The sequence below is a fragment of the Benincasa hispida genome, chromosome 10, assembly GCF_009727055.1.
Source record: "Benincasa hispida cultivar B227 chromosome 10, ASM972705v1, whole genome shotgun sequence".
NCBI classification, from domain to species: Eukaryota; Viridiplantae; Streptophyta; class Magnoliopsida; order Cucurbitales; family Cucurbitaceae; genus Benincasa; species Benincasa hispida.
Window position 1 is genome coordinate 44,406,738 of NC_052358.1, and position 22,171 is coordinate 44,428,908.

Below are 22,171 nucleotides of genomic sequence, written 5' to 3' on the forward strand. Positions count from 1 at the left end.
TGTATTAATATTATATCGATATCCCAACATCAACCAAAACAATATTGAACAGTGGTTTCTCCTGTAGCAACAGTATACTTCAAAACTCTCCCAGTGTTCTCAGTAGAAAAAACTACCTGCAAGAAGTTCCTGCACAAGAAATATAGGTATAAGAACTCTTAGAAGGTTTCTACTCTTTGGCCTTAGAAATCAGACTTAAGAAACAAGCAGCAAGAAAACTAAAAAAAATCACAAAGGCCAAAGAGTCCTTTGAATGGTCTCGGAATTAGTCTAATTAATCTAGATTTTAAACCAAATTACTGAATGTCATAACAACTTGATATTTTGGTTTATAAGAATAGAATACAATGTTGTCTTGAACAAGAAGAACACCATAAGTTTTACAAATGAACATAAAGGAGATCTACCATTCCTCTGCTCTTTGTTGATCAACAAGTTTTACTTTTGATTTTGACATAACCCTCATCTATAAAGTGGTGAGCAACTAGAAAACCACCATAATATTATTAGGAAGCATCTATGGTCTTTTGATAATTAGCAAGAGAAAATCACAATAGCTTACCTTCAGTGGTGGTGCTGCTATCTGTGAAGTACACATACCCTTATTCATCAAGGTCTAGATCATTGTTGAACTTGAATGGCACTCCTTCTGCTTCAGTTGAAAGAGATGTTGCCAGACCTCCTTCCGGTCCGACTTTCATCAGCCCAAAGTATGCATCTGCAATATATAAATCGCCTGTCTTCTTGTTAAACTGAAGACCTAAAGGGCGGCCACATATATGTTCATTCTTATAATAACTTAAAATTGATGGCTTAGGATCACATATCTCCGACTTGAAACCATATGGAAACAAATTAGAATGTATCGGCAAGCGGCGAGCAGGAACGGCAAGCGGCGTGGTGATGAAAGTCGAGCAAGAACGACGATGGGAGGGAGGAGGTGGCTAATGGAGAAAATAGGGTTTAGAAAAGAAATGAAAAAAAATTGGGGGGAGGGGGGGGGTTGAATCGAGAAATGAAAAAATGGGGGGGAATAGCTTTTTTTTTTTTAAGAAAAAAGAAAAGTAGATCTTTAATGTCGGTTTAAAGATCCACTTTTTTTAAAAAAACAAAACTGACATTATACATATGGTTTCACTTTTTCCAACCAACGTTAAAGCCCAAAATTCTTGTAGTGGATAACTGAGGACATAGTGTGCAAGATGGAATTCGCTCCTACCTATTTTTAGGGATAGTAGAGAGATTGTTCCCTTAAGTACTAACTTCGGGTCTTGAACAAGGGGCCCCACCCTCTCATTAGCTCAAGAGGGACTCAATTTGGTGATTGGATCATAAATCAATTGTTCATTAGAGGATCGATGAGACTTAAGGTGCAAGATGTAATCTCGGGGGTAAAACAGCTTTTGACTAGTCGTTATTACGAACAACCTGTGAAAGGTTGACTTACTGATTATAGTTATATCAAGTGGACAGAAATATAACAGCAGTAAGGGGAGCTAACGAATGTTGGTTAATTAGGTTAAAGAGTTTAGTCGATTAATCTTAGATCGTTGGAGCTCATGATCTGTCGGTCCATTAGGTCCCTCACTTGCTCACAAACGGATTAAACCTTAGAATAGTGTGATGAGAAAATTTGAAATGTTCAAATTTGAATTAAGAGAATCATTAATTATATGTGATATATTAAACGTTTAATTATCGAATTAAATGAAATTTGAGAGTTGAAGAATTAAATATGATTTAAATATTAATTACATTAATAGAAATTCATGTTTGAGGAATTGGTGTTTCTAGAATTTAATATTTGATATTAAATTATTTTAATTAATTAAATTAATTTTAGATAAAACTAATTTAAAGAAATGAATTTTGTTTTTAAAATTCATTTTGATTTCAATTTCGTAAAAGTTCAAAATAGGTAAATAGAAGATAATGGGTTTTTCCCACTTATCACACTATTTCAACACCTCTCCCACTCAAAGTGCATGGGATGAAGTGTCATTTTGTTGTTAACTCCAACTTTTCATGTATATCTTCCATAAAAGAAGAAAAATTTGAGAAAAAATGGGTGGCCTTCTACAAAAATTCGGATGAGAAAAATGGTTTCTCATAAGGGTTTTGATAGATAACTCTCCAATAAAAATCCCTTCAATTGATCTCTCATTTTGGGTTCCACCACCCAATCTAAGGTCCTAGAGGATAGTATAAGATGAAGTAGTAGTCCTAAGTATCGAAGTGAAGAATTCAACTAAAATTACAGCTGAATGAGGATTCTATAAAGGTATAATACCGAAACCCTATTTTCTAAAATGTTTTGAACTTGCATGTTTCTTGCTAAAATTGATGGAATTAAAGTGCTTAAGATCTTAATTGCTTTCGCACGTTGAATGTCCACACCATCATTATCTACTTTTTAGGATAAGGTATTTTATGTTGCTAAGGTATTTGTGTGGGGAAAAATTGATGAATTTTTATCTACTTTTTAGTATAAGTTATTTGTAAGACTTAGTCTGATGAATATTTTATGTATAATAAGTCTCCACAGTGTTTTAAATAGTATGTAGAATGCTTCTCCAAAGATGGAATAAAGAAATTTGGAATAAGGAACACTCGAAAAAGAGAGGTAAGAACACAAACACCTTTTTACAATGTAGAAACTATGTAAACAAGCAACGGTTTAATGAACAAATGAGCGGGGTGGGTGGGTTGTGCTTTGACTACTTTCTCATTTTCAATGTACTCTAGTGATGATTTTTGATGTACCCTAGTGAATATATCGAGATGTTTATTTGTAGAATCTCATAAGATCTTAATTTTTCAAATACACTATTTTCAGGCATCAAATGTATAATTTTGGTGTTATATTATATGTAGATGGTTCCTTAATCTCAATTTCACTAGTCCATATCTTAATTTCTCATATACATGATATTTTTCAGGGACTAGATGTATAAATTTGTTGTTATTAGATATATATACTTATTGTCTATGTTTATTGAAACTTCATTGGTTAATTTCAAATTATACCTTAAAATTTAGCAAAATTTAAGTTACTGTTTTTATCTATATTTAAAATTTTTTTGATTTAAATATACCCATCACATCCTCAAAATTTTGAAGTCATTTAACTAATTAATTTTTGCTCGGATTTAGGAGATTTGAATAGGACTATCTCAGTTATTTTCCATAAAAACATCCTAAATTTAGTCTTTGGCCATTTATACAATAAAAGGCAACTATGACCTTTTTTTTTTCAAAATGCATGTTCTATTTTGGTCATTCTTGCAGTCGTCCCTTGAAAAAATGGGCGTCTTTTGAATTCTTTGATTTATAGCAGATGGGTAGGGCTTCATATTCCTAATTAGTTTTCAATTATGCCTCAAATGCTTTAGCGAAATCCACTACATTTTTCTCTCTGTCGATGAGTTTTCTTTCGTTTGCAATCTAACACAATTCTGATTTTTATAAAAGAGAAAGAAAAATTCTACCCTTCTACCGATGGTTCATGTTGTCCAGATTCGTACTTTGGATTGCAATCGACTCAGCAACATAGCATGAAAAAGAAAAGCTTCTTCTGTTATGCTTCCTCCCTTTTCTAATATAACTTTAATCTTTAATTGTGTATTCTAATCTCTAACTCTAGGTATTTGTTGATAGAAAAAAAAATGCTTCTATTCGTCTAATCTGCAAGCTTACTAATATCTTGCCCAAGCTCCAAAAGCTTCTTTATCCCAAAGTCGAATCCAAACTAGACGATGATTCACTTGCTCCCTCAAGATGACCATGACCCGGTTACTCTCTATCATTTCAATGGAGTTTACTTCTTCTTTACCATTTTGTTATTTATTTTTATTTATTGCAAAATAGGTTATGAATTGGAATCCTTCATTCAAGAAATCAATCATTTGATGAAATTATAGATCATTCTAGAAAAAATGTAACCGGCAATTTCGACTCTGAGCCAAATTTTCATATTTAGAATGTATGTATGTTTTGTTTACCTTAATTCCTTTTTCTTTAGTAGTATTTCCATGATTAAAAAAAAGTTAAATTGTGACTCTTTTCTTAGTTCAAGACTATTTTATAGTACTGTGTTTTTCAAGGAGAGATTAATGTATAAGGTTGATGGAAATTAATAGCCACCGAAAGTAGAGTGTATTTCTTTAGTTTTATGTTTTCTTAGGTTTTAGGTTTGGGTAGTTTAGATTTTATTAGATCTTTGAAGAAAATCTAAATAGATATCTAATGAGTAGAAGCGGATCGTTCCAAATCACATTAAGAAAGAACACAACAATTACAGTCCACACAGAAACGATTATGCATAATAAAAAATTACAGCATGCTACTTATAAATGAAGATACAAGGGATAGAGTATGCAAGAACCTTTCTTCAAGTATCCCTTGATCGTTCAGCAAATCGTTCAATCAGTATGAACTCGAACACAACGATTAGAACTCGATCTCAACAAATGTCTAAATGAACCTTGATCCCAATTGAGTCCAACCCGATCCTCGAACGAAATTAGAATACCACCACAATGGTTATATTGATATTCTCGGTGTGAGAATCCAGGAGTTGTGGACTCTGTATGATTTTGGATTGAGGAAAGTAGGAGGTAGACGATTGAGTAAACGATCGAGTAAGTGGAAGATGAATGTTGTCTATCGTACATACGAAATACTCGAATATTTAGAAAGATGAAGCCTGTCATATAGACTTTGCTACTCGATCGTGTAACAATGAGTATGTTGGGGATGATGCCTTCAAGTCTCGTATCCTGTAGTTTGTAAACAATTTGTACGAATGCTTGTGATATATAATATATGATATTTATTTCACTTCTTGGTTTTGCTCATATTAGATTTTTATTTGCTTTACAACAAACCAATAAACCAAAATCCCTGGTTGTCTTTATGTAACTTAAGCATGTATGTGGTGACATACAAGTGAATCATGTCTTAAGTGATAACCAAAATGGTCTGTAGTATATGGATATAGGAGGGAAACCTTATCCTGGTAACACTACGGATGCGGCCCGCGTTGTAGAATAGTTACAAGTGTTGTGACTTGTCACAAATGGTCTGATCCTCATCATTCGTGTAGGGGACATGCGAGCGTTGTAGAATAGTTACAAGTGCGTTCTATACAAGAGTTTGTATAAGACCTGACCACGAAGTGTTAACGTCTCGTTATATAACGCCATTTATGACAGAGACTTCAATTCACTAGGATGACCATAGGTAACATGACCTCAATCCTGAGTGAGTTTGGAACTCCTGCCATTGAGGGCGGTTCTTTGATTTGCATGGGTGCGAGTGGCCAGGCCGCCAACTCAAACCTACCACTTTGAGGATTCGTCTGATTTGGGAGCTAGAAACTCAACTACACTAGATGGAATTCACTCTTTCCCCGAAGTAGGGGTAAGTAGATAGATAGCTCCCTTAAGGGCTGATCCCGGGGTTGAACGATGCGGCACCACACACTTTCTCATAGCCCGAGAGGTGTTCACACATAGTTGGACTATGTTGTATTGTTCATTAGAGGGATCAATGGTACTTAAGAAGTGAGATGTAACTACAAGGGCAAAATGGTAAATTGGCCCAGTTGTACTTACGAGCATCTGTGAATGTTATTGTACTCATGATTGATTATATCTGATGGATACAGAAATATATCTGTGGTAAGAAGAGTTCAACTGTCGGTCTTTAGTGGAATGCCTAGCAGTTAACAGATGGTGGATCTCATGGGTAAAGAGTTTAGTCAGCTATTCACGTACTGTTGGAGCTTCGATCCATAGATCCATAAGGTCCTCTTGGTAGCTTGGATACAAGTTAAGAATAAGTTTTTCGGTCAATTTGAAATGTTCAAATTGACAAGAGAGAGTTTGATTATATATGATATAATTGAACTGGTTAATTATATATGATATGATTGACTAAATGTATGAGATACATTATTTTGGAGGAAATTAGATAGTGGAGGAGACAACACTATGGTTGATATATGATATCAAACTATAGGTTATGAATAAAATATGATTATATTTATTATTTTACTAATTGGACGATTATGAGATAATTGCCCACCGTTTTCTCTGAATTCATGCGTTAGTGGGAATTTCAAGTAAGTTTTAGTAACTGAAGAATAAAATGAAAATAGTTTTCATTTTGCATGATAGGTGTATAATCGCTCACGGTGTGATTAGCAATCGATCGTATAGTACTTGAGAGCCTATACGATAGTGCTTACTGTTTACTAAACGATCATACACCCGCGTGCCTTTTCTTTAAACAATCGCTTACCATTTCCTAGACGACCGCTTAGCGCTTGAGCTGAACTAAACAATCGTATAGACGATCGCCTAGCTTTTACTACTTGATCGTGTATCTCGCACTAAACGATCAAGCACCCGACTATACGATAGTCCTTCACTTCTCCCACTTGCTTGATCTTTGTACACGATTGTCTTTCCTCCTCACAAATCCGAATAAAGCCCACCCTTTGGATTCTCACTCCGAGAATACTGAGGGCTCCAAGTGGTGGTGTCGTCCCTATTTCTTAGTGTTCGTGCGAAGCCGTTCGTGGTAGATGGCGGGAGAGTTGCTAAACAATTACCTGACGTTCTAGCGTGAGGAGTTCGTTCGTAGAGAGAGCGAGAATTTTAAGTGAAGAAAGTCTTCAACTGATATGTTCTCTCAGTCTCTTGTTTATTCATCCTTTAAGCATGCCAGTAATTTATTATTGTTAATGCATATTTGTATGTGTGAATGTATTTGTTGAAATTCTATCACAATGAATTAGAAAGATCCGCTTCCGCTCAGAGGTACTCTTGCATAAGAGTTTCTTCAGAGTAAGGGAGTAACTATCGTATAGTAAACTCATAACTCGATCGTGTATGCTCTCTATACTATCGTTTAGTAAAACAATTTTACTTGATAGTCTTTTTGTGAGATTATTTCGAATGAATCATTATCTCAATTTTTGGAAAACTATTTTCTTTTTTATCTCATAGTTACCATAAAACTTCCAATAACCTCCCACTCAATTCGGTTATTAGAGAAAAAGAATAATTAATTATCATATAATTAATATGTTATAAATAAATATAATAACCAACTTATCATATTATATTTATAACCTATAGTTTTAATATTTCATCATATGAAACATTCAACCATAGTTCTTTTTCTATTTTATGGTATTTAATATAAATCATATTCATATTAATTCCTCCAATTAATATATATAATATATCATATCAATTATATCATATATAATTGAATTTTCTCTGGTTATTTTGAATACTTCAAATTAACCCAAAATCTTATTCTCAACTTGAACTCATTGAGCTACCAAGGAAACCTCATGGACCTGTAGCTTGAAGCTCCAACGGTACCTGAATAACTGATTAAACTCTTTAATCACGAGATCCACCATCCGTTAACTGTTGGTCACTCCACTAAAGACCCCTGCACTCTTCGCACTACAGATATATTTTGTGTCCATATGACCAATCAATAGTGCGATGACCCTTCACAAATCGTTCATAAGTACAACTGGACCAATTCACCGTTTTGCCCCGTGTAGTTACATCTAACTCCTTAAGTACCATTGATTTCTCTAATGAAAAATAAGTCATAGTCCTACTATGACTAAGTCTTCTCAGGCTAGGAGAGGATGTGGCCACTATGTTCAAGACTCAGAATCAGCCTTTAAAGGAGTAATTTATCTACTTACCCCTGCTTCGGGGAAAGAGTAAATTCCGTCTTATGAGTTCCCAATTCCCAAATTAGACGAATCCCCAAAATGGTAGGCTTGTTGAGTTGGAAATCTAACCACTCTCACCCATACAAATCAAAGAACCGCCCTCATGAGCAGGCGTTCCCAACTTACTCAGGATTAAGGTCATGTCACCTATGGTCATCCTAGTGAGATGTAAGTCTCAATTATCAACGGCGTTATATAAAGAGACTAATTATCTCGTGGTCTAGACTTATACAAACTCTTTGTATAGAATACCTCACTCGCATGTCTCCACATGAATGGTCAGGATCAAACCATTTGTAGCACTTTACAACACTTGTAACATCTACTAAGCAGGTCGTATCCGTAGTGTCAATAGGATAAGGTATCTCTCTTTTATCCATCTACTACAGACCATTTAGGTTATTACTTAAGGCATGATCCACTTGTATGTCTCCACATACATGCTTAAGTTACATGAAATAACCACGGATCTTAGTTTATTGGATTTGAGTAAATACTTATAAAATAACATTTATTTTATTAATAGCAATATGTTTACAAACTACGAGACCACCGAGAGAACTAGGACACCAATCCCAACATGTTTTTAGTTTATTAGATTTATTTTTAAAATACACCAGATTTGATTTCAGGGGTAAATATTTCCATTTAGAGATTTTAAAAAAAATAGTAGATTTAGTCATTTTCCCATTTTTACAAAAATGGTTTTGGCCATTTATCCAGTCGACCCTAAAATAAAATTATCGAAAAGATTTGAGAAAATTCTCAATTAACTCTCCTAACTCTTATTAGTGGTCTCTCGTGATCATCAACAACAACCATCGTTAGGCCCCATTGACCATCATAATCATCAGTCCTCGACCTCTGTGACAACCAATGATTGTCGTCACTTGGCCACCGTGATTGTCATCAATAGACATCAATTAGCTATCTTATATATATATATATATATTTTACATTTAAATGAATCCAAACCATATTTTATGATAAGAGATGTCTTCATAAATGGCCAATGGTATGTCTATAAAATTGATGAAAATTTATCGATGCTATCTCTTTTAAAAGTGACCAAAGAGATTCAAATACAAAAACAAAAATAAAACAATACAAACTTTTGAATGTGTCTTTTATTGGAAACATTTTATTTTCATCAAATTTTAACATTCCCATGACAAACGATGATTGAAATACAGTTTTTTTTCCACCACTTGCTTTCAATTAACCATTGTGGGATTTTTTTTTTCTTTTTTTTTTTTTTTTTTGTCTTCTTTGAGTGCTATGGTTTTTTTTATAATTAAAAGACTATGGGTTTAATGAAGGGAATCAAATCTCGAGGAAGCATGTGATCGCGGTACAATTTCAAAGTCGATATTATAGCAAACAAAAACAGTAAACAATTTACACAAAAATAGAGGATAAACATCAAATTTAAGCATGCTATTAAAGAAGAAGTAAAAGGAAGTAAGAGTAACCTTGTTATTCGGTCTCTAACACTTGGAAGAAGAAGATGTAGAGAAAATTTGTTGAGAGAGTAGAAAGAAATTTTGGTGTGGAGGCTAGGTTTCTTTTTACAAAATGAAACCTCTTGCCGTAAATGGTCTATAAAGATGTAGTTATATGGAGAAGGGTTAACCCTTCTCCAAAATTTTCTTTTCCACCTTTAGAACTAATTAATTAAATAATCATATATTAAATATAATTTAATATATAGTTAATCAATTAACATATAAACATCACATATTAATATGCATACACCTCCCTAACATTATAATTCTACATGAATTTAATTCACATGAATTCAATATTTGAATCTCATACAAATATTTCTCTCTTACATAATTTGGATTATAGATCACATCTATAATTAACCACATTATATATTAATCATATTAATATAAAATTTCTTCAAGTGATTTGAGCCATTCAAATCATTCCTCATTATTATCCTCTAGCAAGCTAACAATGAGACCTAGTGGACCTATAAATTAGAAACTCCAATGATATGAGATTAATTAATTAAACTCTTTAATTAATTTAACCAATGTTTATTAACTACCGATCACTCCACTAAAGACCGATAGCTGCACTCTTCGCGCAGCATATATATTTCTATGTCTATGGATATAACTAATCACCAGTGAGTTGATCCTTCACAAATCGCTCATAACTACAACTAGGTCAAATTACCGTTTTATTCATGTAGTTATATCTAACTTCTTAAGTACCACTGATTCTTTTAGTGAACAAACAGTTTATAGTTCAACTTTAAACTAACACCTTTCAGTCCAGTGAGAGACCCAGAATCAACTATTAAGGGAGTAATTTATCTACTTTCCTTAAGGTCGATAAGGAGTGAATTACATCTTATATAGTTGTGTTCCCAGCTTCGTACTCGGACAAATCCCCAAAATAGTAGGCTTGCTGAGTCGGTTAACATAGACACTCTCACCCATACAGATCAAAGGATGATCCTCATAAGTAGAAGTTCACAACTCACTCAGGATTAAGATTAAGTCACATATGGTCATCCTAGTGAAATATAAGTTTCTTCTAGTAACAGTGTTATATAGAGAGACTATTTATTTCGTGGTCCAGTCTTATACAAACTCTTTGCATAGAATATCTCTGCTCACATGTCTCAATATGGATGATAAGGATTAGATTATTTGTAGCACTTTACAACAATTGTAATAACTACAAAGTGGGTCTTATTCGTAGTGTCACCAGGATAAGGTACCCAACCTTATCCATCTACTACAGACCATTTAGGTTATTATTTAAATATGATCCACCTGTATGTCAACCACATATATGTTTTAAGTTACATAAAATTTTAGGAATTAACAAGTAGTCAGCGAAAAAATTCTAGATCATTAAGCACTCTAATTCATCAATTTTAACATCTAATGAAGCATGCTTATCAAATAAAAAGAGGGTTAAAAAAAACTCACTTTTGAAGACATCAACCTTCAAAATCAACTTCAATCTCCTCAGCTACAAGATGTAGACCACCAAAAGATCTTCCCTACTATTCTCTTTGGACCTTAGATTGATTTGTGGGAACCAAAATGAGTTTGAAATTGAGGGAATTCTGAAGAAGAGAAGACTGGTTTTTGTATTTTGGAGAAGAACACTTCTTCAAACAATCAAAATCTTAGCAACATTCAACTGTTTGCATGGCTATCACAGCTGAAAAACTCAGCTTTTATTCAAGCTTTTCATGCAGTTTTAATTGCATAAAACTTTGACGACACCTACTTGATTTTGAAGTGGAATTGGGTGACTAAAGTGCGATAAACCCACTTATTGAAAAATCCAATTTTTAAATATAAAATCAATTCTATTAAAAATTGATTTAACATCAATTAATTGAATTTTCATTAAAATTAGATTTTAATTTAATTTTTTAAAAATTAAATCAAAACAAAAATTGATTTTCTAAATTTCAATTTTCACAAAATTCAAATTTTCAATTTTTAAAATTGATTTAATCAATTAAACGGTTTTAATTAATTAAAATAATTTAATTCTAATATTAAATTATTAAAAAATATCAATTCCATGATCATGATTCATGTAGTTTAATATTTAAATTGAATTTCAATATTATTCAATTCTCTAATTTCATTTAATTCGGTAATTAAACATGTAATTATATCACATATAATTACTTATTCCCTTAATTCGAATTTGAAGTTCAAATTAAACTCATCACTCTATTCTAGGGTTTATTATATTTGTGAGTTAATAGGGGGACCTAATGGACCTACAAATCATGGGCTTCAACGATCTAAGATTAATCGGCTAAACTCTTTAAACCGAATTAATCAACATTTGTTAGCTATCAGGTCACTCCACTAGAGCTCAGTAGTTGCACTACCCTCACTGTAGATATATTTTTGTCCACTTGATTTAACCGTAATCAGTAAGTCGACCATTCACAGGTTGTTTGTAATAATGGCCAGGTCAATAACTGTTTTACCCCCAAGATCACCTCTTATTCCTTAAGTTCCACCGACCATCTAATGAACAATTAGTTTGTGATCAAATCAACTAACCAAGTCCCTCTCGGACCAATGAAAGATTGGAGCCCCTTGTTCAAGACCCGTAGTCAGTACTTAAGGGACAACCTCTCTACTATCCCTAAAAGCGGGTAGGAGTAAATTCCATCTTACACCCTATGTTCCTAGCTATCCACCTGACCTTACCCTTGAAATGGGAGGCTTATTGAGTCGGCGCTGTTGAGCCAACCCTCACCCATGCAAATCTAAGGATAATCTCAAATAAACAGGAGTTTATAGTTAGCTCAGGATTAAGGTTAAGTTACCTAGGTCATCACTTTAAAATAGTCATTCTTAAACAGTAAACAACGTTATAAAGTAAGAGTGACTAATTTCTTGGTTCGTTCTTATAAAACTCTTTGCATGGGACGCCTTCACTCGTATGTTTCCACATGAACGAATTAGGATCACTTTGTTTGTAGCACTTTACAATAATTGTAACATCTACGAAGTAGGCCGCATCGATAGTGTTACCAGAATAAGGTACCCAACCTTATTCATTTACTATAGACCTTTTTGGCTATTTACTTGAACTTGATCCATCTTTATAACTCCACATAAAGTCCAAGTATTCATATAATAGCCATGGATCTTAATTTATTGAATTTAGTCTTCACAAGTGCAATTTACATATTCAATAACAATTTTACTGAATAAACCTCAATAATATCTTTATTGCAAATAGAATATATTTAATATTTACAATTGGCAAGTTTTAAGACATACAACCCAACAAAAATAACCTTGAATCTTAGTTTATTGAATTGAATTAATGCAGTCTAAATGTTAATAAAGTACCTCTTATTTTATTAAATATATTATTTGTTTTTACAAACTACAAGATATATGAGATTTAAGACACCAAATCCAACAATCTCCCACTTATCCTAAAGCGAGTGGGATATACAATATCAAATACAATACAATAAACTAGGGCATACAATATACCCAATAAAATATCCCACTTGCCCTAGATTAGATGACTCATATCTCATAGACCCAGACTCTAAAAGTGACCCTAAAAAACTTTAGTCGTGAGAAGAGCCTTTGTAAATGGATTATTAACATTGTGCTCCGAGACTATCTGTGTAACGATCACATCTCCCCGTTGCACAATCTCGCTAATGAGATAATACTTGCGCTCAATATGTTTTCCTCATTTATGACTTTGAGGCTTCTTGGAGTTTTCCATTGCACCATTATTATCACAATAAAAGGTGATGGGCAAGTTCATATTTGGAAGGACTTCCAAATCCGTTAGAAATTTTTTGAGCCAGGAAACTTCTTTAGCAGCTTCACAGGCAGCTACATATGCTGCCTCCATCGTTGGAATCCCCAATACATCATTGGTTAATGTTGCACCATACTATAGCCTCTCCATTCAGAGTGAATCTTGATCCTGATGTGGATTTCCTAGAATCCTTATCAGTCTAAAAATCAGAGTCAGTATATCCTGTAAGGATCAAATCCTATACACAAGCATATAGTTTCTCGTTCTCCTAAGAAACTTGAGAGTAGCTTTAACCGCTGTCTAATTATCAAAACCTGGATTGGATTGATATCTACTGACAACTTCCACTGTATGGCAGATGTTGAGCCTAGACATAGCATGACATACATAAGGCTACCTACCACAGATGCATACGAAATCCATCACATTTCCTCAACTTCTTGAGGTGTCTTAGGCACTTTTCCTTAGAAAAATAGTTTCATGTCTAAAAGGTAGTAAACCTTTCTTGAAATTCTACGTCGAATATTTAACAAGCATTTTGTCAATGTACGATGCTTGAGACAAGACTAGAGAATTGTTCTTACGATCCCTAATGATATGGATCCCTAGAATAAACCGTGCTTCACCCAAATCTGTCATTTGGAATTGAGTAGCCAGTCATTCCTATTTTGGTAAGAAAACTTATATCGTTCCTAATGAGTAAGATATCATCCACATACAATACCAAGAATGTTACTGAACTATTGTTCATCTTCTTGTAAACACAAGGTTCATCAACATTTTGATCGAAGCCATAGGATTTGACCGCAGTATCAAACCTTATATTCTGAGATTGAGATACTTGTTTCAATCCATAGATGAGCCGATTTAGCTTGCAAACCTTTTGCTCTTGACCTTGCTTAATGAATCCTTCTAGTTGAGACATGTAGATTATCTCCTCAAAAATAAAATTAAAAAAAGCACCATTGACATCCATTTGCCATATTTCATAATCATAATATGTGGCAATGGACAAGAGAATCCAAATAGATTTTATCATAGCAATATGCGATGAAGTTTCCTCATAGTTCATCCCCTCTATCTAGGTTTAACCCTTTACTACTAATCTAGTTTTAAAGGTTTGCACCTTTCTATCTACACCTTTTTTCCTCTTGTAGATCCAATTACAACCTATAGGTTTAACCCCATCAGGTTTATCTACAAGTTGCTAGATAGAAATGTAGTACATAGACTCCATTTCCAGATTCATGGCTTTAATCCATTCATCCTTATCAACATCAACCACTGCTTACTTGTAGGTTAATGGATTCTTAACGTTGTCATCTTGTATGACATTTTGAGTTTCTGTTAAACCCAAATAGCAAGTAGCTTGGGTTCTAACCCTCCATTTACGACGAAGCTCTCTCAACTCTTGAGTAAGATGTGCTTGACTCGATGAAGCAATGTCAACAACTCTTGCTGAAGCGTTTTCTTCTTCAACAACTCTTGTTGAAGTTTCAGTAGTTTCTTTGGTGAGTTCATTTAATACAATTTTACTCCTTGATTTATGTTCTCTAATGTGGTTTTCCACTAAGAAAGTTGCATTTATTAGTACAAATACTTTATTCTCTTTTAGATCAAAAAAGAGACCACCTCTAGTTTCTTTGGAGTAGCCTACAAAGATGTATAATTTTGAACGTGGTTCCAATTTCTTTGGATTTTCCACAAGCACATGTGTTGGACACCCCAAAATCTTGAGATGCCGTAAACTACTTTTACGAACTCTCTATAATTCAAAAGATATTTCAAAAATACTTTTTGACAGAACTTGGTTCAAAATATATGTTGTAGTCTCCACTGCATAACCCTAAAATGAGATAGGTAGAGGAGTATAACTCATCATGGATCAAACCATGTCTAACAAGGTTCTGTTTCTCCTTTCTAATACACCATTTTGTTGAGGTGTACTGGATGCTAAGAGTTGAGATGTGATTTTATGTTCTATCATATAGTTCTAGAATCCTATATCCATGTACTATCCACCTCGATCTGATTGAAGTGTTTTTATTCTTTTATCTAATAAATTATCAACTTCAGCCTTATACTCATTGAACTTTTCAAGTGTATCAGACTTATGTTGCATTAGGTAAACATACCCATAGCTAGAATAATTGTCAGCAAAAGTGACAAAGTATTCAAAATCTTCCCTTGCTTTAACACTCATCGGACCACAAAGGTTTGAATGTATAAGCTCCAAGGATCTTTGGCTCTGTAACCTTTTCCAGAAAAATGTGGGTTTTTTGTCATTTTTCCTTCTAGACAAGATTCATATACTGGTAAAGAATTTTCTTTTAACTCGTTTATAAGTCCATTTTTAACCAATCTCTCAATCCTATTGAGATTAATATGATCTAGTATTAGATGTCAAAGATGAGAATTTTTGTGTGGTTGTAGTATTGAACATTTCAACATTATGGAGCATTTTAGAGATTAATGACCTTGGTACATATAAGTTGATTTCATATGTTGCATAACACATATCAACACCATTTTTCAAGACAAACACTTTATCACGAATAAACGATATATTATAAGATTGTTCTATCAAACATGAAAATGAAATCAAGTTCCTCTTATAATTAGGAACATAGTAAACATTGTCTAACAATATAAGCTTTGATTCAAAAAATAACTCCATGCTCCCTACTGCAACTGCCGAGACAACTTTGCCTGTTCCAACCCGTTGAGTCATTTCTCCAGCCTCAAGTTGCTTCTAGGAACTAGTTTCTTATAAAGAAGTATAAACATGATTAGTGGCTCCTGAAGTGAAAGTATACGCAAGTACCCATTGTAGAAAAGATCGTGTCCTAATTTTAATTTTACATAATGCGCAAAGAATATGTGATAGAAATATAATACACATGATCAATTAAGCATACATAGATATATAGAAATTAAGAAAAAGAAAAGATTCGGAAAACGTACCATTGAAGACTAGTCTCTTCACGATTTCTTTTCCAAAAACTTTGAACACGAACAATAAAAAAAAACACAGCAACAAGTGTTAAAAAACAACAGACACCACTACATAGAGACCTAGGTATTCTTGGGGTAGAGAACCGTAGAGAGTTTGTGGGCTTCTTTGAATAACTTGGAGAGAGAATGATTTTCAACAACTTTTCCAAAACTTTCAACAACTTCATTATTTTCAACACCTTACAACTCCAACACATTTTGGAGGATTTATAATAGTACAAGTGGAAGATAAAAGAACCTTTCTTTTCATCTTTCAAATAATAATGAGAGAATTTATTAAAGAAAATGAAAGGTTTATAAGTTATTTGAAGAAAATGAAAGGTTACAACCTATTTTATGTAATTAAAAAATATACATGGAGTTAAATAAAACTAATTTTATTTAATTTATATATATACTTTAATTTAATATTATATATATATAAACAAATTCTCTCAAATATTTAATATGAATCAAACTCATATTAAGGTTCTTTTTTTTTCTCTTTCAAATTATATCTCATACAATTTTATATAAATAATTTCCTTTATTAATTTGAACAATTCATATTAATCCGAATTAATTTGATACTCATTTTATCCCAATTGCTCTAAGAAGGGACTTTATGGACCTATAGTTTGAAGCTCCAATGGTACTCAATTAATTATTCAAACTCTTTGATAAAATTAATCAACTTTCATTGACTGTCAGTCACTCCACTAAAGATTGATAATTGCACTATTTACACTACAGATATATTTCTGTTTCCATTGGATATGACCAATCATCAGTGTGTTGACCCTTCAAAAGTTGCTTATAAGTACAACTGGGTCAACTGATCCCTCTAATGAACAATAAGTCGTAGTCCAACTATGACCAAACCCCTCTTAAGCTAGAAGAGAATGTGGTGCCACATTGTTCAAGCCCCAGAATCAACTCTTAAAGGAGCAATTTATCTATAGTCGCCAACTATAGAGAATAAGTTAATGCCTTCTTGTGTAGCTGTATTCTCAAGTCCCTAATCAGACGAATCCCTAAAATGATAGGCATATCGAATCGACAAAACTTGCCACTCTCACCCATACAAGTTAAAGGACTGTCTTCATATGCAGGAGTTCATAACTCACTCAATATTCAGGTCAAATCACCAATGGCCATCCTGATGAAATGCAAGTCCCATCTATCAATGGTGTTATATAGAGAGACTATACATTTCGTGGTTCGGTCTTACACAAACTCTTTATATAGAATACCCCTCATCACATGTCTACACATGAATGATTAGGATCATATCATTTGTAGCACTTTACAACAATTGTAACAACTACAAATCAGGTCGTATTCGTAGTGTCACCAGGATAAGGTACCCAGCCTTATTTAGGTTATCACTTAAACATGATCCGCTTGTATGTTTTCTACATACATGTTTAAGTTTCAAAAATAACCCTAGATCTTAATTTATTGGTTTCTGTAGATAAATGTAATTAAATGATAAATGAAACACCTCTTTATTTTATTAGATAAATATATTATTTATACAATACAGTTACAACTACAAGACCCATGAGATTCGGGGCATCAACCCAAGTATCTCCTATTTGTCTTAAAGCTAGTGAATGTACAAAAGAAAGAACAAATAAGTATAATGTACACAAAAACAATAAACTAGAGCATACAATACGCGTCCAATAATATCTCTTGCTTGTCCTAGAGAAAATGAGGCATGTCTAGTAGACCTAGACTCTCCAAGTGACCCTCAAACACCTTAGCTGTAAGGGCTTTTGTAAACGGATCAGCAACGTTATGCATTAAAGCTATTTGCATGACGATTACATCTCCTCGATGCACAATATCTCAAATCAAGTGATACTTGTGCTCAGTATGTTTCCCACGCTTGTGATTCCTAGGCTCTTTGGAATTAACCACAACACCACTATTATCACAATAAAGGGTGATAGGTCTTGACATGTCTGGAACTCCTTCTAGTTGAGTCAAGAAATTCTTGAGCTAAACAGCCTCCTTGGCAACTTCACAAGCCACTACATATTCTGCCTCCATGGTGAAGTCAGCAATGCACCCCTTGTTTGGTGTTTCACCAAACTACAACTCCTCCATTAAGACTAAACACTAATCCTGAAGTGAATTTCCTAGAATCCCTATCAGTCTAAAAATCAGAGTTAGTGTATTCTGTAAGGATCAAATCCTTAGATTCAAACACAAGCATGTAGTCCCTCATTCTTCTAAGATACTTGAGGATGATTTTAACAGCAGTTCAGTGATCTAATCCTAGATTAGATTGACATCGACTGGCTATCCCCATTGCATAGCAGATGTTAAGTCTAGTACATATCATCGCATACATTAGGTTGTCAACAACCGATGATAGATGATCCATCTCATTTTCTCAACTTCTTGAAGTGTCTTAGGACACTAGTCCTTAGACATAACAATTTCATGCCTGAAAATTAGCAAATCTCTCTTGAAGTTTTGCATCGAATACTTGATAAGTATTTTGTCAATATATGATGTTTGAGACAAAGCTAGCGATTTATTCTTACGATCTCTAAAGATCTGAATGCCTAGAACAAATTGTGCCTCTCCCAAATCTTTCATTTGGAATTGGGTCGTCAACCATTGTTTTATGTCTGTCAGTAGTTTTACATCATTCCGAATGAGTATGATATCATCTACATATAACACCAAGAAAGCTACTCAACTATTGATGATTTTCTTGTAAACATAAGGTTCATTAACGTTTTGATCAAAACCATAAGACTTGATTGTATAATCAAATTTTTTGTTTTAAGTTCGAGAAGCTTGTTTCAGTTCATAAATGGACTGATTAAGCTTGCAAACCTTTTGCTCTTGACCTTAGATTATGAATCCCTCTGGCTGCATATAAATGATGTCCTCAAGATTGTCATTTAGAAAAGCAGTCTTAACGTCCATTTTCCATATCTCATAGTCATAATATGCGGCAATGGATAGCAGTATCTGGATAGACTTTAATATGGCAACAGGTGAGAAAATCTCCTCATAGTTAACTCCCTCGACCTGGGTATAATTTTTTGCCATTAGTCTAGCCTTAAAGGTTTGCACCTTATCATCTGCACCCATTTTTCTCTTGTAGATCCATTTGTAACCTATAGGTTTTACCCCATTAGGTTGATGTACAAGATCTCAAACTAAATTGAAGTACATAGATGATAGCACAAAAAATGTGCTATTTTCTTCTTCTTAGTTCTAGGTCGTTACTATGTTTAATTTTATAGGTATCGAGCATCTTTGAGGTACAATCAGTCGCTACAAGTTGTTCAGGATTAATTTCGAGCAATTAGAAGCTAATTTGAGCAATCAGACTTCAAAAGAACGTGAAAGGACGAAAATGCCCCAAGACGGAGCATTGCACAATGCTACAAGGCAGTAGCTGCCTATTTCGTGAAGAAACTGGGCAGCATTGCAATGCTACATGTAGCATTGCAACGCTCCGGATTATAACAGACACGCGCGTGAGGCTCACAGTGTCGCGATGCTGCGGCAACTGCTATATAACGTTCTCTTCAATTTAGGGCAGAAGAGATACCCACATTCGGGCTTCCAGCCCATTTTCCTCTCTCTTCTCTCTTCCACTTTCTTTTCTAGGTGTTCACTGAGTAGTTAATCGAGTAGATGCCAGATTGTACCTTCTCATCCTCCATGGGAAGGTAAGATTTTGGATTATTAGCTTAGAGATTTGAAGAAACTCAATGTTATTTTGGGAAATTCTGATTTTATGATGTATACAAACTTGTTTATGGGTTTTAGTCCCATTTTTACATTTATGAATTGCATGATTTTATTGTTGACTGACGTCCAATGATTTGTTGTGTAATATGAATGCTTATAGATTGGCTTGTAATATATGACATTTAATTATAGGTTAATCTCAAAGGAAGCAATAAGTTAGTTAGGCTTGCAATTTGTTGTCTATAATGAATAGTAGTTTGTCCTATCGACCTAGAGAGAAACCACATTAAATGTTTTATTAGACGTTGGAAGTTGAACACTCATCTTAGCATCATCACTTGAACTTAATGCAATTTATCAATTTGTATGGAGCGGATTTTTTTCTATGCATTTCGATTAATTAGATAATTAGGACCATTGGTTGGGATTCCTATCAATTGGGCTAAGCATAAACAAGGAGTTTAAGTCATATGTTGCTTCAATGATCTTAATTACATTGGGCGAATCCATCCCTCTGAGCTAAGACATTTCAATTAGTTGCTTTTCTATCTTTACTTTTCTTGTACTTTACTTCTTTTATACACTTTCCTATTTCATCCACATCAAATCCCTCATTTTACCTTTTTAACTAAAAACGAGCTTCGATGAACTAATATTTCGTGCTTCCCTAAGATTTGACCCAGACGTGTCGCTTGTACTACCAATTAGTATAAATAGTTCATTTAGTGATTTATAAATTTTATTTGTGTAGCAAGGGTTTACAGGCAACAGTAAACTCTAGGCCTACCAAATTGGCGGCGTTGCTGGGGACGCCAATTAGTTCTTCGTAGTTAGTTTTTAGTTAAAGTTTTCTTTTGCATTGATTTGTTTTCTTTTTGTGTGAGTTAAGCATGATAGGATTTCCAAATCAATCTTGGATGTCTGAAAGCGAAGTTGCAAATTCTGACGACGAGGTAAGTGGCCTTCGACGCCACATTGCCGAGTTGACTTCCTTAGTTGGGTGCTTGATGGAAAGAAGTTTACAGCAAGTAGAGGTATGTGGGGGTTGCCTACTCGAGGGGCATCCTATAGACTCCATTTTGAGATTCATAGCTTTGAACCATTCATCTTTGTCAACATCCTCCATCGCTTTCTTCTATGACAATGATCCTCAACTTCACCATTAGATATGACGGTTAGGGTTTCTGTTAAATCTATATAACAAATAGGTGGGTTCAAAACCCTCCCACTACGTCGAGGTTCCCTCAACATCTGAGGTGGATGTGACCTTCTAGATAAATCGACATCAACAACTCTTGTCGATGTACTTGGCTCTTCAACAACTCTTGTTGAAGGTTCAGTAGTTTTGCTGGAAAACTCATTCAATACTATTTTACTGCATGGTTTGTGCTCCCTTATGTGGTCCTCTTCTGATAATGTAGCATTTGTTGACACAAACACTTTATTATCTTTTAGATCGTAGAAGTAACCACTTCTTGTTCCATTGAGATAGCTTACAAATAGGCATAATTTTGAATGAGATTCCAATATATTAGGATTAGCCTCAAGCATATATGCTGAGAAACCCTAGTTCTGAAATAGCGTAAACTACCTTTACGACCATTCCATAATTCTACAGGTGTTTCAAAAACACTCTTGGATGAAACACAATTCAAAATATAAGCTGCAGTTTGTACTTCATATCCCCAGAACGAGTCAGGTAATAAAACATAACTCATCATAGACCGAACTGTGTCCAACAAGGTTCAGTTTCTTCTTTTTGCTACACCATTTTACTGAGGTGTACCAGGTACTGAGAGTTGGGATATAATTCCATGTTCCATTAAATAGTCATGGAATTTTAAATCCATATACTCTCCACCTCGATCTGATCAAAGTGTTTTTATTGTTTTACTTAGTGCATTTTCAACTTCAGTCTTATACTCTTTGAACTTTTCATACTCATACCTTAATAAACATCTGTAAAAGTAATGAAATATTCAAACCTTCTTCTTACTTTAAAATTCATAGGACCACATAGGTCTGAATATACAAGCTCTAAGGGTTCTTTGGCTCTATGACCTTTTCCAGTAAAATATTTCTTAGTCATTTTGCCTCAAAGGCATGATCCACATACTAGAAACGAATCATTTTCTAACTCAGTTAGAAGTCCGTTCTTAACCAATCTCTCAATCCTAGTGAGATTAATGTAACCTAATCGTAGATGCCAAAGATGGGCATTTTCTTTAGGAGAAACCTTTTATCTTTTGTTTTGAGTTATCGCAATTCTAAATAATTAAATATTAACAAGGGACTTTGTTACTAACAGCCTTAGCATGTAAAGATTACTCTCTAATTTTGTAGAATAAATCTCAATACCATTTTTGTAAATAAACTCTTTATTCACGTTAA

The 22,171-nt window shown here is 33.9% G+C and overlaps 1 protein-coding gene across 1 annotated transcript in view; it reads right to left on the minus strand.

Moving 5' to 3' along the window:
- Window positions 1-22,171, minus strand: part of LOC120089105 (thioredoxin domain-containing protein 9 homolog) — a 39,454-nt gene that overhangs the window by 1,209 nt on the left and 16,074 nt on the right. The window contains exons 4-6 of the mRNA XM_039046528.1: window positions 563-583; window positions 408-466; window positions 51-129 (exon numbers count right to left, since the gene is read on the minus strand). Of these exons, the coding sequence (XP_038902456.1) occupies window positions 51-129; window positions 408-466; window positions 563-583 (159 nt within the window). The remainder of the gene's footprint in view (window positions 1-50; window positions 130-407; window positions 467-562; window positions 584-22,171) is intronic.